This window comes from Empidonax traillii, unplaced genomic scaffold (assembly GCF_003031625.1).
Source record: "Empidonax traillii isolate 1590-97213 ecotype Southwest subspecies unplaced genomic scaffold, ASM303162v1 scaffold145:size929809, whole genome shotgun sequence".
In the NCBI taxonomy this organism is placed as follows: Eukaryota; Metazoa; Chordata; class Aves; order Passeriformes; family Tyrannidae; genus Empidonax; species Empidonax traillii.
This window is the reverse complement of record NW_020955338.1, coordinates 450,866-464,168: the sequence shown is the minus strand read 5'-3', so window position 1 is coordinate 464,168 and position 13,303 is coordinate 450,866. Positions and strand designations below refer to the sequence as shown.

Genomic DNA, 13,303 nt, shown 5'->3' with positions numbered 1-13,303 from the left:
ACGCTCCTTGGGCAGATCTACTGTACGAGAAATGCTTTACCTGTGGGCTGAAAGGCTTCCTGCTGTGGGCCCAAGACACTTGTCACAATGGTGCTTAGGCTTGCACTGGTTGAGAGAGGGGGGAAAAAATAGTGTGATTCCTCCCAACTGGTTTCAGGAGCCTGGGAAGAGCAGGGGCTGTGATCTCTGTCAGGCCAGAGGAATGCTTTTTGGCCTTGGGATGAGGGTGTTCCTGCCCCTCCCTTTCACAGGAGGACAGTCAGCACACTGGAAGGTGAGCTGTGTTTTGGGATGTGGTTTCCAGCTGTTTTGGTATTTGCCAGACCACTTCTGTCTTCACTCACCCTGGGGGAGCCCCAGTGACACCTCTGGGCGCTCCATCCACGCACTGCCCTGGCTGCAGATCGAGGGCCAGCAGAGCTGTTGTCAGGGCTCTGCCCCACTGACAATATTGTCACCTCAACAGCAAGGAGTGCTTTGGTAATGGGAAGGTAAGAGCTTTAGATAAAAGACTGGTCCTTGACCAGTTTCCCCCCGTGCTCTACAAAGCCAAAAATTACAAGAATTAACTCTGGGTGTCTGCAGACTTGCCTCCAGCCAGAAAGTGTGGCTGCCACTTGGCTCCGGCTAATGAATGTTTCTGAAAACGTGGGGATGAATCAAACCTTAAAAGTGAAATTTTCCAGTGACAAAATGTTCTTCCTTTATACTCCATTTGTGCTTCTCTGAATTATAAAGGGTTAGCATAGGATTAGAACTTCAGCTGATAGAAAGTTGTTCATTTTTGGCCAAGCCCACAGAGCTGTGCAGGTTCTGAATTATTTTTCCTGCAAGTTTTTGTAGCACTAAATTCTATTTCAATGTTGTTGTGGTTTCTAGTCCTACAAATTATTCATTTATAAACTTGAAGGACTCGTATTTTCTTTACCCCAAATGGAACTGTTTGCATTCCAAACATTGGGAAAGGCTGCAAGGCAGTGTAGGCTTGGGTCTGCACCGAAATATGTTCATTGATCTGTCATTTTTTTAATGATTGAACTGTTTCAGAGGAGAAAGGGCTGTGCCAAGCTAGTGTTTCACTTACGTTCATACAAAAGTAGGGGCAAGTGCATCATGACACGATGATGTTTATTTGTTTTTGTATATTACTTTAAACAGTCTTGTATTACCATCATTTTTTCCTTTACTGTGTCTCATGTCAGGATAATATTTTCATGGTGTTTTGGTCTAAACCAGAAAAATACTTTTGAAGCTGTTAGTATATTCTGAAGTTTCTCATCTTATCTTCAGAAATAACTTTATAAGCCTGAGTTTCATTTTAAGTCAATGAATCACACATTCCTGTGTGCTGTGGCTCTTTTGAAAACAGGGTTTAAGACATTTTGTGCTTCATTCTTTAAGAAATATTATCCAGAATGCTTGAAAGGCTGGGTTTGAGAGAGGAAAGAGTCTGAATCTTAATGTCTCCTGAAGCTAAATTTGGCTTTGTAAGGAAGCTGTGTATGTGTGAGAGGGGAGGGACAGATTATGCTTTTATTAAAGGGAGTGGATAGGTGCAAGCTGGGCCTTTTAGGCAGGTTTTACTGGAAGAATTATTTGTAGAATGCAGAAGAGGTGCACAAAAAAAGGTTCAGCCCAAGTAGTTGTTATAGCCCATGCCATTCAAAGGGATTGGCTGGAGGAGAAACCCCAAATAAGTCGTGAGAAATGCCTAATTTTTAAGAAGAAATAAGAGGCAAATGAAACCAGTAATACACTCTCATGGCTTGTTTCTTCCCCTTCTTAAGTACATCCTCTCCTGGCTTGTTTGAGACAGCTCTAAATTTAGAAAACATATCAAAACACAACATTTCTGACGGAGCCTGCAGGCATTCAGAGATGTCTGTGTGGAACTGTAGTGTTGTCCCAGCAGCCAGGGAGGACTGCTGGTGCTGGGAGCTGGCAGCCTGCCACTACACCTCATTGTTCACTGCCTTTGCACAACAAAGCAGAGGAGACAGCAACCAGCACTGATTTCAGCTTCAAATCTTCTCACCTCGCTCTCACCAGTCCACATGCCTGCAAACACCAAATCCACTCGTTTCCTTGAGCCCCTGCCACTCTGCAGTTGCTTCCTCACTGTGGGAAGCACCTTGCCGTGGAAACTTAAAGGGGTTAATGGCAGTGAAGACACAGGGAAAAGAAGATGAAGGTGTGACAGCTTAAAGTTTGACACAGCAGCTTAAACACTCACCTCTCCAGGTCGCGTGCTCACGTCACTGTTCACACTGGGAGAGTCGTGTCTCTTCCTGCTCAGAATATTTGCCTGGGTTTTATATTTTTGTTAGTTTGATAAAATTATTTTAAAGCCCTTTCTGTCTTTTTGTTTGTTTGTTTGTTTCTCTTTTTTATCTGCCCCAAAGGAAATAATCTGATATAACGCAAATTTTTACTAATTCATACTTGTCAGAGCTCTTCATATTTTGTCAATTAACCATTTTGGGCAATCCAGTGCAGGTTTTGTATTTCCTGGTAGGGTTTGGTTTTCAGACAAAGCTGAAGAAAACTCCTGGGAGTAAGGTGGAGAAACATTCTTTACGTAGGTGTGTCTTCTTTAGTGATGACTAATGGAATGACTTGGTCCACATTCCTATTCCCTAATGCCTCTGATTGCTACAACTGCTTTACCCTTTCAAATCAAGTGGTTTTATAGGAAGGACTCTCCCCTTGTGTGCAGGACTCCCTGTACCAAAATGGGATTTTCTGACTTAACCTTCCTTTCGGATTGTCTACAAGCTCTTAACACACTGGTTTATATTGGAGTTTGAGTTTAATATGTTATGTTTAAATGTTTAATAACATTTTCTGTGTGAGGTACAGAAGTATGCTGATGAAGTGTTTTGATGCTATTTGTTGCCCAAGCACATCCGTAACTCGTTCTATTGATGTTTTGTTGGAACTGAAATTATGAACACACTTTTGGCAAACACTGTCCCTTTCTAGAGAAGCAGTCAATAAATTTTGGCTTTTGCTGGCGTAGATTACTTTAATGGTAATATATCCTTGTCATGAGGGAGAAACATATGCTCCCTTACACTGTTTTAAACAAAATACTTGAGTGGTGATCTCTGCAAACGTGGCCAGCCAGCTGTCTGGTGATGGGTGCACGTAGTTCCTATTTAGAAGATTCTCTCTGCAGTAAAACATCTCAAACATGTTCCTTAATAGTCTCTCGGACAAGGGCAGGAATACAGCAAGAGAAAAAAAAGCTTTCTGAAGCAGGACATGTTATGATCCCATCACGGAGGGAACTCAAGTGCTTTGGTCCAGTGCTTGTAAGACAACTGCTGGAGGTATCTAAGAGAGGAAAGTAAGCTCTTTTTACTCGTGATAATTAATGAAGAAGGTGAAGAGCCTTCTGCCACTGCTTATATTTCTTAAGCTCACCTAATAGGCTGCCTGTGTTCCTTGTGAACCAGGAAGCTAAACACACTTGCACTCGAGGTTCTGATGTTCTGCACTGCTTGTTGCTTCATTTAAACTGAACTGATTATCCTCACTTGCACTGGTGATATTCTGTGCCTTCCCCATGAGGAGAACTGCTTTTGGTGAAACAAATACTCCTTGGAATCGCCCCAGCAATGCCGTTGTGCATTCCAGGGATGCCGCTAAAACCACCCCTAAGGCCTTCCGAGCCCTTCAGGAGTGTTTTCTGCTTTCAGTGACCCCTGAGTACCCACAGCTTTCCTTGTATCACTGGCAATCCTGAGGGCAGGCATCAGGAATGAAGGCTTTAGCTACACTGTTATGTAGTGCACCAAATGTGTGAAGTTTGTAGTGAGATCAGGAGATGGAAATGAGATGGATAACTTCTACCTGTCCTTGTTGTGTTGTATTCTCCCTTCTTAAATGCTCAGGAAAATCTGTAAAAGAAAAATTATCTGGTACCTGTATTTTAAAGAACAAATGGTTGTACATCAAGGATACTATGCTAGTTTAAGTAAATAGGGATTATTCTTTCATTCACAGAGGATTGTGTGGAAAAGAAGTCCTGCCACATCAGTGATTACTTGAAAATCAAGTGGATGTTTTGGTTTGTTTTTTTTTTTTCAGCTGTGATTGCCCGCATCTTCCAATCTGAGAAATATTTACATGCAAATCGGGATATAAGTGCTTTAATCGCTATTGAACTTAATTACTTGGAAAAGGGTCAGGCACCACAAGAAGCATTCATGAGCTGCATAAAGTATCTTGGATTTGTCAGTCATCTTGGTGCTGACATTTGAAATACTGGCTTAAGTTTTGGGTTTTGTCTGATAGCAAGTGCTTTGTTTTGTTTTTTTTTCCCCTCCCTTTTCCCCCCACCCCTCTTTTTTTTTCCTTTGACTGGGCTGTTTGGAGAGCAGAGAAGGAGAAAGGGCAGTGGTGCAGCCTTTAGATGGAACATCTGAACAGGGTGGAAAGCAGTGATGGGAGTATCTCTACAAGAAGTTGCAAAAGGAAAACCTCTACCACAGGATTGGGATGGTTTTCACAGTTTAGGATGTACTGAATTTTATTATTTTTGACTGTGAAATGTTGGTGAAGAATAAAATCGTAAGGTAATATTGTGAATCAAAAATTAGGATAAGAATACAAGTGTATCACTTTTTTTCAGTGAAGAAAATACAGAAATTACTGTACAGTCTGATGTAAATGGAGCAAGAAGGTCGTAGCCCTGACAGAAGGCAATTTTTTCAGTATTGAATCCTTGGGTGAAGAGGAGTCTTAATATTATGATTTTCCACCCCAGTGCCAAGCCCATGGGAATTTTATATTTCTTAAGATCATTCACGTTGTCTTGAATGTGAAGATGATGAAAACTTCAAATGCAATACTTAAAAATTTTCTATTTTCTCCTGTGTCTTCTTCTACAGGTTAAAGTGAGGAGGGAAAATCCAAACCCAGGAGCATCATTGACTGGATAGATTTTTCAATATGAATCGTGCTTTTAGCAGAAAGAAAGGTAAGTAATTTAGCTTATGTTCCCCAGAGATATAAACGGCCCATAAAAATTCTTTAGAATATTAAGAATTATACAAGGAAGCACTTAATGATTACACTGAATTAACTAGGTAGAAATGAGCAGCCTTCCACGAGATGTACAGAGCAAAGGATTCTTGATTGGTAGTTACAGAGCTTTCTGAACTCTAAGGCTTATGTTGAATTTCAATTTTTTTTTTTTCTTTTATTGCAAGATGTGTGTACACACACTCATGTACATATATTTATAGAATATATTCATTTGTATCTTTTTTTGCCTGCATACACTGAAGGATGTGCTGGAGGGGTTTTTAGAACTTCCAAAGTGTTAGTGACTTCTGTATTATATATATTCATTGGATTCTCATTCTTGCAGGAGCTATTTTAGAAAAGTGTGTTTAATATACCTGAAATAGCTCATGCAGCAGGATATTTCTTAGCTTTAAGAAACTGTTCTGCATTTGTGGCAATCTGAAATGGTATGCTTTCCAAAAGAATGTCCAACCAGGAAATACTCAGTGTTATGGCTTGCTTTATTCTCTTCTCATGGTCTTATTTATGATTAAACATAAGGCTTCAGATGGAGCATTAGAGATGCAGCTTTTTTACTGACAGCTTTATTGCTATTTTTTCTCATTTTTTTCTAAGGTAGAAAATAGTGTTCATTTCTTTAATTTTTTTATGTTTTCTTCTAAAGATCACAAAGCATGATGCACACTGAGCTGGAGCCCCTGTGTTAATTACTAGGTGTAACCTTAGTTGGATTAAGTGTAAATATTTTACCTATGTAAAACAATCTCTGTGTAATTCTGGGTAAGAGAAGTCCAGAATGTCGGCAGATGATGGAGAAGGAAGATACACTTATTCACAAAGGATGCAGAACAGGGTGAAAGATAATTTAATACCCCAGCAGCATAAAGAAATAAGCTTAAATCCATAACCTGTGCTCTCTGATGTATTTTTTTGTGTTTCTACCGAGCTGTCAAGCTTCTTCCAGATCATTTAAAAGACCATTTCCAATATTTTTTTTTTAATTTTGAATTGATTTATCTGGGAAAGAAACTTGGAGTGTGTAGATTGTTTTATCTAAGGGACCGTAGAACCTTTTTCCTTTTTTTTTTTTTCCTCATTCCTTCTGATAACATTGGAAGCTCAGCCTTCCATGTTTCACAGACAGACTAGTTGTGTTTTATGGGATATTTCCTCAGTGTTTTGACTTGCACTCAGAGCACTAAAATGCTCTTTCACTATTTCTTCTTGCCTTAATGGTCAAATTGTGAAGCTTTATCCTCAGTTTTCTGGGATCGTTTGAAGGTCTGGATTCATTCCTTTATTTTCATTTCTTTGTGATAAAATTCTTACTGACCTTACCTAATTTTTTTAGAATTTTGTTGTATTCAAGGGCATTTGCCTTTTTATTCAGTCAGTTTGGTGTGCAGTTCTCTTTTTCCCAATTAAAAGAATTAAAAAAGGATTATATAAAAGCTGTCCAGCACAATGAAATGCAGTTATTGTGGACTCTTGATAATGATTCAGACCCTGAACAGACAGAAGAATTGAATACAGGCATCTGTTTATTTTACTTATAGTAATGTACATGACATTTCCATTCTCATATCCTAAGGAAATGAGTTTCAGTTAAACAATTGTCAAGAATAAGTGAGAATTCCATATTTTTCATCCAAATTGAAGTTCAGAAGAGCTTGACTCTGTCAGCGTTCGTGTCTAATAACTGCCTTTAAGAACAGGATCAAACAGGTTCAAGTGCTGAACCTCCTTTATTGTATTGTATTTGATTTTTCTCCCAGACCTCAGAGATGCAACTATTTCCATACCTGTGTTTGAAGGAGTTATTTGTGGGTTTCTTCTGCCCACAAGAGCATGGATAGTTTAGGAGTTGCCTACATGAATGCTGTGGTTTCTCAAGCAGTTCTTTCCAAATCCAAGCCACTCTCTGGGGTGCTGTGCTGGCAGGGTTTTTGCAAATTAAAATTCACACCACCCTGTTACCTTGGAGCTACAAAAACAATAGTTTCAAATATATAGGATTTTGAGGGGAATTTAAGTAGAGGTAGGTGGGACTTTCACGATAGACACATCTAAATTGTGCAGATTTATAGAGTAAATATCCCCTGAAGTTCATTTTCATGATCAGTCTATGTGGGGTTTTTAATATGACAGCTATAGAGAAGAGAGTTCCTACTTTTACAGCTCCTTGTCTTTTTTGCACTGGGCAACCTGGTGACTGAAAGGACTTGGACTGTGTTGTACCTGCTGACGAGTTCTTGTGCCATCAACTGCAGCAAGAACAAAACTTTCCTCTTAAATATTAAGTAAATGATATAACTGACAAACACTGGTAAACAGAGGAAGAAGAGAAGCACTAAAGTCAAGGTTTCTTTCTTTTTTCTTTCTTTTTTCTTTTTTTTTTTTTTAATTATTTTTAGCTGTTGGACCCAGATATCAGCCTGTGCTTTCACAGAAGAGTTGCAAATGTAAAGTTTAAATGAATTCAGCTTGTTTCAGGAAGAATTTAAACAGATAATCGTAAATTAATGGAATCTTTTAGCAGTCCATGTTATGATACCTGTTCTCATCTGTTACCCATGGGCTTGTTTAGCAGGGAAACAAACTTTATGAACTCATCCTAACAAAAAAGATGATTTCAGATTTAAAGCTGATATCAACACTTGCTGAAGTTGCATGTTTTAATATGAAAGCAACCTAGTTGAAAGCAACATAGCCCCTCTGTTGACTTCAGTGCAGGGTGGTTGGACTAAATATGGAGAAAATTGTCTGTTGCAGATTTATTATATGACTATACAAACTGTACAAAACCAAACACTTTTTCTTATTCATTGATGAAAGAGTGCAGTAAAATCCATTGAAAAGATAGATTATCTTGTTTTTTTAAGGATCTCTTTACTTCTCCCTCAAAACCAAATTGATGAACAACCTCTTAGGTGCATTCTTGTTGCTTTCTTGTTAGGACAGAGGTTGTGAAAACATTTCTCTGTCATGGTATTGTGAGATTGCTTTTGTACACAATCTAGGTCTGGGTCATGGGGTTTGAAGAGTCCTCTTTATTTTTCATTTAATTTTTCCCTCAAGGTCAGGTGTGGTAGCATGCTCACTTTGGAATGCTGCAGTGCAGATGGAAAGTTTGAAATAAAGTTTGCATCTTGATAAATTCAATCTCTCTTTTAAGTAACTTAGGGATATTAGTGTAATTCTCCTGTAAAAGATGAAAATGCTATATTGTGACATAATTTTTTCTCTTTCTTAGTGTATTTGCATCTAAACTGAATTACTTGTTTGTCCTTAATTAATGTGGTTGTGTGATGTGATTTATTTGCATAAACAAACCAGAAATCATTAACTATAGGGGTTTTGTTTTGCTTATGTTTTTTATTGAATGGAGGTGCCTCTCACAGATGCATTTGGCATGTTTTAATAATTCTGCATCCTTCCATTCAAAGCCATTAGTTTAAGGACTGATGCAGACAGGTAAGCAAAAATCAACTAGTATTTCTTGGCTGTTGCCTCATCAAAAATGTGAAAAAAATCCTACTGTTTCTTCTAACAGAGGCATATCTAAATAGGCAATGACTGTAATCCAAACCTGCTGTGAGCAAAAGATTGAAACTTGGAGTGACTCAAAATAGTGCCAAAATAGAGGTATATACGTCTGCTTTGGGCTAAATTTAGCGCTGAATTACAATGTATGAAGTCAGTGAGGTTGTGGAGGATGTAACAGTTCAATTTAGCGTTTTCATCATTGCACGCCAATGGTCCTCCTTCCCCCCATAATGAATGTCAGCCTCAGTTTACTCATGGCATGAAGTTCAGTGTGTGCAAGAATCCACATTTTCTGGGGTTTTTTGTCCATATGATAGCAGTTAGTAAGGTTGGTAATTGGGGCCAATTACCAGCCCAGGAGATGTAGATGGTCTTTATAGTGCTAAATGGAATATATTGAAGGAATGGCTTGTTTTAAACCATAAGTTTCAGCAATAACATTTCTGTGCAATGGCTTTTTATGAGTCTCATTTATGAAAGTGGAGACAGATGCATTTAATGGGCAGGGACTGACACATAAAAACACTGCAATCAAAGGTTATAGGATGCTCTTTTATGTGAATGGCTATGACATGATCTTTGTTTTTACTATAAACATATGCTACATTCCAGAGATTGCAAATGTTTTATTTTTTCTCTGAATGAGCAGACAACAGGTGAAGGCCCAAAAGAGTGATGGGGATAAGTGTAGTCCTAAAGTAAATTATTTCATCCTGTCAGAAAGCATATTTCACATCAGGGATTTAAGCAAGTGTGCTGGACTTGCTTAAATGAATAGTGATAAAAATCATTGAGCACAATTTTAAAGGCATGCAGGTAGTCACAATCTTTCAGACTGTGGTCTCTAGACGTTCCTCTGATTGCACTTCATCCTGTCATAAAGGGACTCGTTGCCTACCAGGAGAAGAAAAAAGAAAATTAAATAAATCAATCAATCAATAAATTAAAACAAATAAAACAAACAAACAAACAAAACCCAAACCCAAACAAAAAACCACAAACAAAAAACTAAACCAAGGCTAGGTCGGTCTAAATTTCCTTCTCTGCCCCCACCTCCAAAAAGCTGCTGCTTGATGTTGGTAGGAATTTTTTGAATAAGAATTTTTTTCGAGATCAAAGTTTGGGAGGAGAAGAGGGTGCTTTTTTTTGTCTCACTTGACACAAACCCCAGTTATCTTACTATTTTTGTAATCTCTCCACAAAGAGGTCTTGGGTGTTCCAGATACTGCTCGTGAGGTTTCTAAATACGGGCTCAAGTGGAAAACCAGTATTTAGAGACCAAGTCCCTTTTTTGGGTTGATTTTTGAGTATGTTTTTTTTAAGTATCATCTGCACTGTTATATTGTTCTCCTTAGGCTCTGGGTACCCTTTCAAGTATGCCAGCAAGGGGAGTTGCAGGGCTACCACCCTAATTTGGCAAGGACCAAATTAGGGAAAGGGAAGTAGTTAGTCCTGCAACGTGTGTTTGCAAATGGTTGCATGCAACTGTACATATATTTATGGTGGTATATTTACATTCTGAAAGCAGAAGAGACAACTCTAATTGCTTAGGAAATAAATGATTACAGTATATCTTCAGAGGAGGCATACAAATGAGGAGTATGCTTTAGAAACTTATTCCAAAGGATTCCTGTTGGGTCTGTGCAGCTAAACCTGATTTTTCTTTTCTTTCCTTTCTGTTGCCACGAATAATAATAATAATAATAATAATAATGATAATTTCCTGTTACCTACTTTATCTGCGCTATCTTCAAAAAGGTATTGCAGAAGTGATCTTATCTATTGCCTGTTTAAAGAATATTCTGGGCAGGTTAACCATGCCATTTACCACAGTAACTCTGTTACTGCTGCAAAACCTGAGGAGCTCCTTTCCAGAACATGTGTGCTGGCACCACAAAGCACTAAATTCTTGCTTCACAGTGGGAACAGCACTGAAGGAGTCTTAAGCTTCATGGTTTTCACCCCATTCTCTGTTATTTCAATATTCTTCAATTAAAGATTAAAATTATATCTTAATTGTGCCAAGATTATTATTTACATTGTTTTCCTCTATTTTGCTGAACCTATGTAATGTTTTTACTGTAACAGTAAGAAGTTCTTCCAAAACTTGCCTTTTAAACATTTTTTTACAGGTGTAATTGATACTCATCCAAATTTATTTAGAGTAATATTGGAATAGTTCACTGAACTCTTGACTACAAAAGCAAAAGATGGAGTTGGAGGTTTGATCTCTACATATTTCTTAGTAAAATTTGTGGAAATTCAATCACTTAAATTATCTTATGCCAATAATCTCTTTTTCAACTTCAACTAGAAGCTTTATCAAAGACACTGTGTAGCTCTGCTTGTGGCAAGAAAACCTAAGAGGTACAGGCTAAATAGCTCAGATTTATTTTTCTTGTCTTCCCCTTTGATTTAGGAAGCAGGACTTGTTAAAAGCTCTTAACATCACCAAAAAAAGCACATGAAAACAAAGAATTGCTGATTGCTGCACTAACATTTTCATCCTATTTTCCTTTCTGGTCAAAATCTACACACCAGCATCCATATCTTAAAAATATACAGCATAAAATGTGTAGGTTATGCAGTGAATGTTAGTGGTGGAGGAAATGCAAATACAAGCTTTGTTTTCATTTTGCAACTATGCCAGCCCAGCATTTTGTGGTAACTTTTTGCAATTCCAGCAATCAGCTGTTTTAAAACCCTTCATCAGGTCCTAAATGTTGTTAGAGAAGGGCACAGAAAGGCAAAACATTCTGCAAAGATCACTCTGCTCTAGGGAGATACAGCTGATATCTTGGCAAAGAATAAATACACACCTCCAAAGAACATTTTATTTCGGGGGGGAAAAAAAAGAAAGAAAGAAGTAGAAGAAAAGAAAAAGAAATAACGAGTAACTATTTTTGAACTATGTATATTGATGGGTATTTTTCTCTATATGTCTCATTGTGAAGGTTTTCTTTATTGAAAAAAAAAATCTAGGAAAAGTAGAAGGTATAGGTACATATAAACACACATAGAAGCAAAAAAGCTGTTTTTTCCCCAGGGCAATAATACCCAGATACACTGATCTCATGGGATGATCTCTTCTTCAGGAGACTGTTGGTAGGCTGATTGTCACATAAGATCTTTTTTTTTCCCTAGCAAGTTTTGTAAGACAGGAAGAAAAGACACTTTGATGATGTTAGCAAGAAAAACATTCACTGATGTCAAAGAGATTTTGATTCTCTGAAGAATAAAGGCTTTAGTTTCTACCTGCTGGAAATTAATGTATTTTCACCATGGTACTAAAAAAAAAAGGGAACATCGGTGTCCTTTCTCTGTTCATCATATGAAGTGAATGGCCACTAGGTCTCATATGCTTTGATAAATGCTTTAGAAACCTTAATTAATTAATGTTAATTAATTAATAATGAGAGTGGGCTTTAGGGGAGGCAGTTAACTAAAACTGCAGTGTGAACATTCCACTCTATAATCTCCCCAGGCAGTAACAGGCAGTGAAATTAATCTCAAAGGGAGAACAATTTTTTGGCTCTGTTCTCACTTTCCTTTTTGGTAGATAAATGGTCATCTAACCTGATGTCATCCTCCTCTGAGTGCAGCACAGTTGGGCTGAATGCTTTATGAAGTCCCCGAGTCGGTTGACTTGAGTGTGTGATTTGTCAGCACGTTCCTCTGGAGCTGCTCCCACCTGGGGCTCCCTGCCTGTGTGATGACCAAGCATTTGATATGAAATGCAGATTTATGGTGGAAAGGGGCTGGTGTGATTGAAGGAGCGGGGGGTTAGAAAGGAGTGAAGTCTCAATTCTGAGCAGCACCAACCAGTCCTCTGACCGTGCAAGTGTCCCGCCTGCTGCCTCCACCCTTGTGATTCAATCTGTCCAACCCAGTGTTAATTTTATGGAGTTTTCCCAAACTGAGCAGACCCAGTGTGTGCTGGCAGGAGCAGAACCTGAGAAGCTCTCACCCAGCTCATATTTATTCTCTTTAAAAGCAGGTGGGCTGCTGTGCTGCTGCATCTCCAGGGGCTCTCCAAAAGCCTGTTTAGCGGGCCGGGCATGTGAAGGGGTTTTGTGTAGGGACTACAAGGCAGGATTACTAATTCTGCTTAAGCAGGGCTGTGGCTTATCCTGTGCCCTTGAAATCTGAAAAGTGACCCTTTTCCACATCTCCTGTTCCATGCAGCACCCGTGCCTTTGGCAAAGCCACCACATACTTAGAGTTTTGCTTCTTAGAATTTTTAATACCTCATTCAAGCTGAGCTCTGCTTAGGTTTTAATGGACTCTGGTTGGCTCAAACTTATAATTCTCAAAAAAATAACTGGGCACTTGTTTAAACTTTAATGTAATGCTAAGGCAAGTTAGATTAAGAGCTTCAGACAAAATCTAAAATAACTAGTTTTCACCCCGTGTGATAGCATGAGTCTCTTTTCACTTTCTGCTGCCGCCAACATGAGATGCATGTGGTTGTCAGGTTTGGTTTTCTCTAAGTTTTTGGCCCTTTCTTTAGGACTTACTGTTTTATTTAGTGTTAAGTGTCTAGAACTCCTGCTGCTGTGTAATTAATAAAACAATAATATGAACTGTGACTTTCATTGTAAGCTTTCATATTTAGTTTGTTTGTTGCTTCAGAATGAATAATTAAACATCAAGCTGTGAAAACCCTTTAAAAATTAAATTAAAAAGTGAGGAATCATGAAAACCACAAGCCACGTCTACATCA

At 38.4% G+C, this 13,303-nt stretch overlaps 1 protein-coding gene across 7 annotated transcripts in view; it reads left to right on the top strand.

Moving 5' to 3' along the window:
- Nucleotides 1-4,892: 4,892 nt before the first annotated feature.
- The window catches only part of GULP1 (GULP PTB domain containing engulfment adaptor 1), a 71,492-nt gene continuing 63,081 nt past the window's right edge, over nucleotides 4,893-13,303 (top strand). For all 7 annotated transcript variants that reach the window (XM_027884436.1, XM_027884437.1, XM_027884435.1 and 4 more), the window contains exon 1: nucleotides 4,893-4,984. In XM_027884436.1, the coding sequence (XP_027740237.1) occupies nucleotides 4,957-4,984 (28 nt within the window). In that variant the 5' untranslated portion in view covers nucleotides 4,893-4,956. The remainder of the gene's footprint in view (nucleotides 4,985-13,303) is intronic.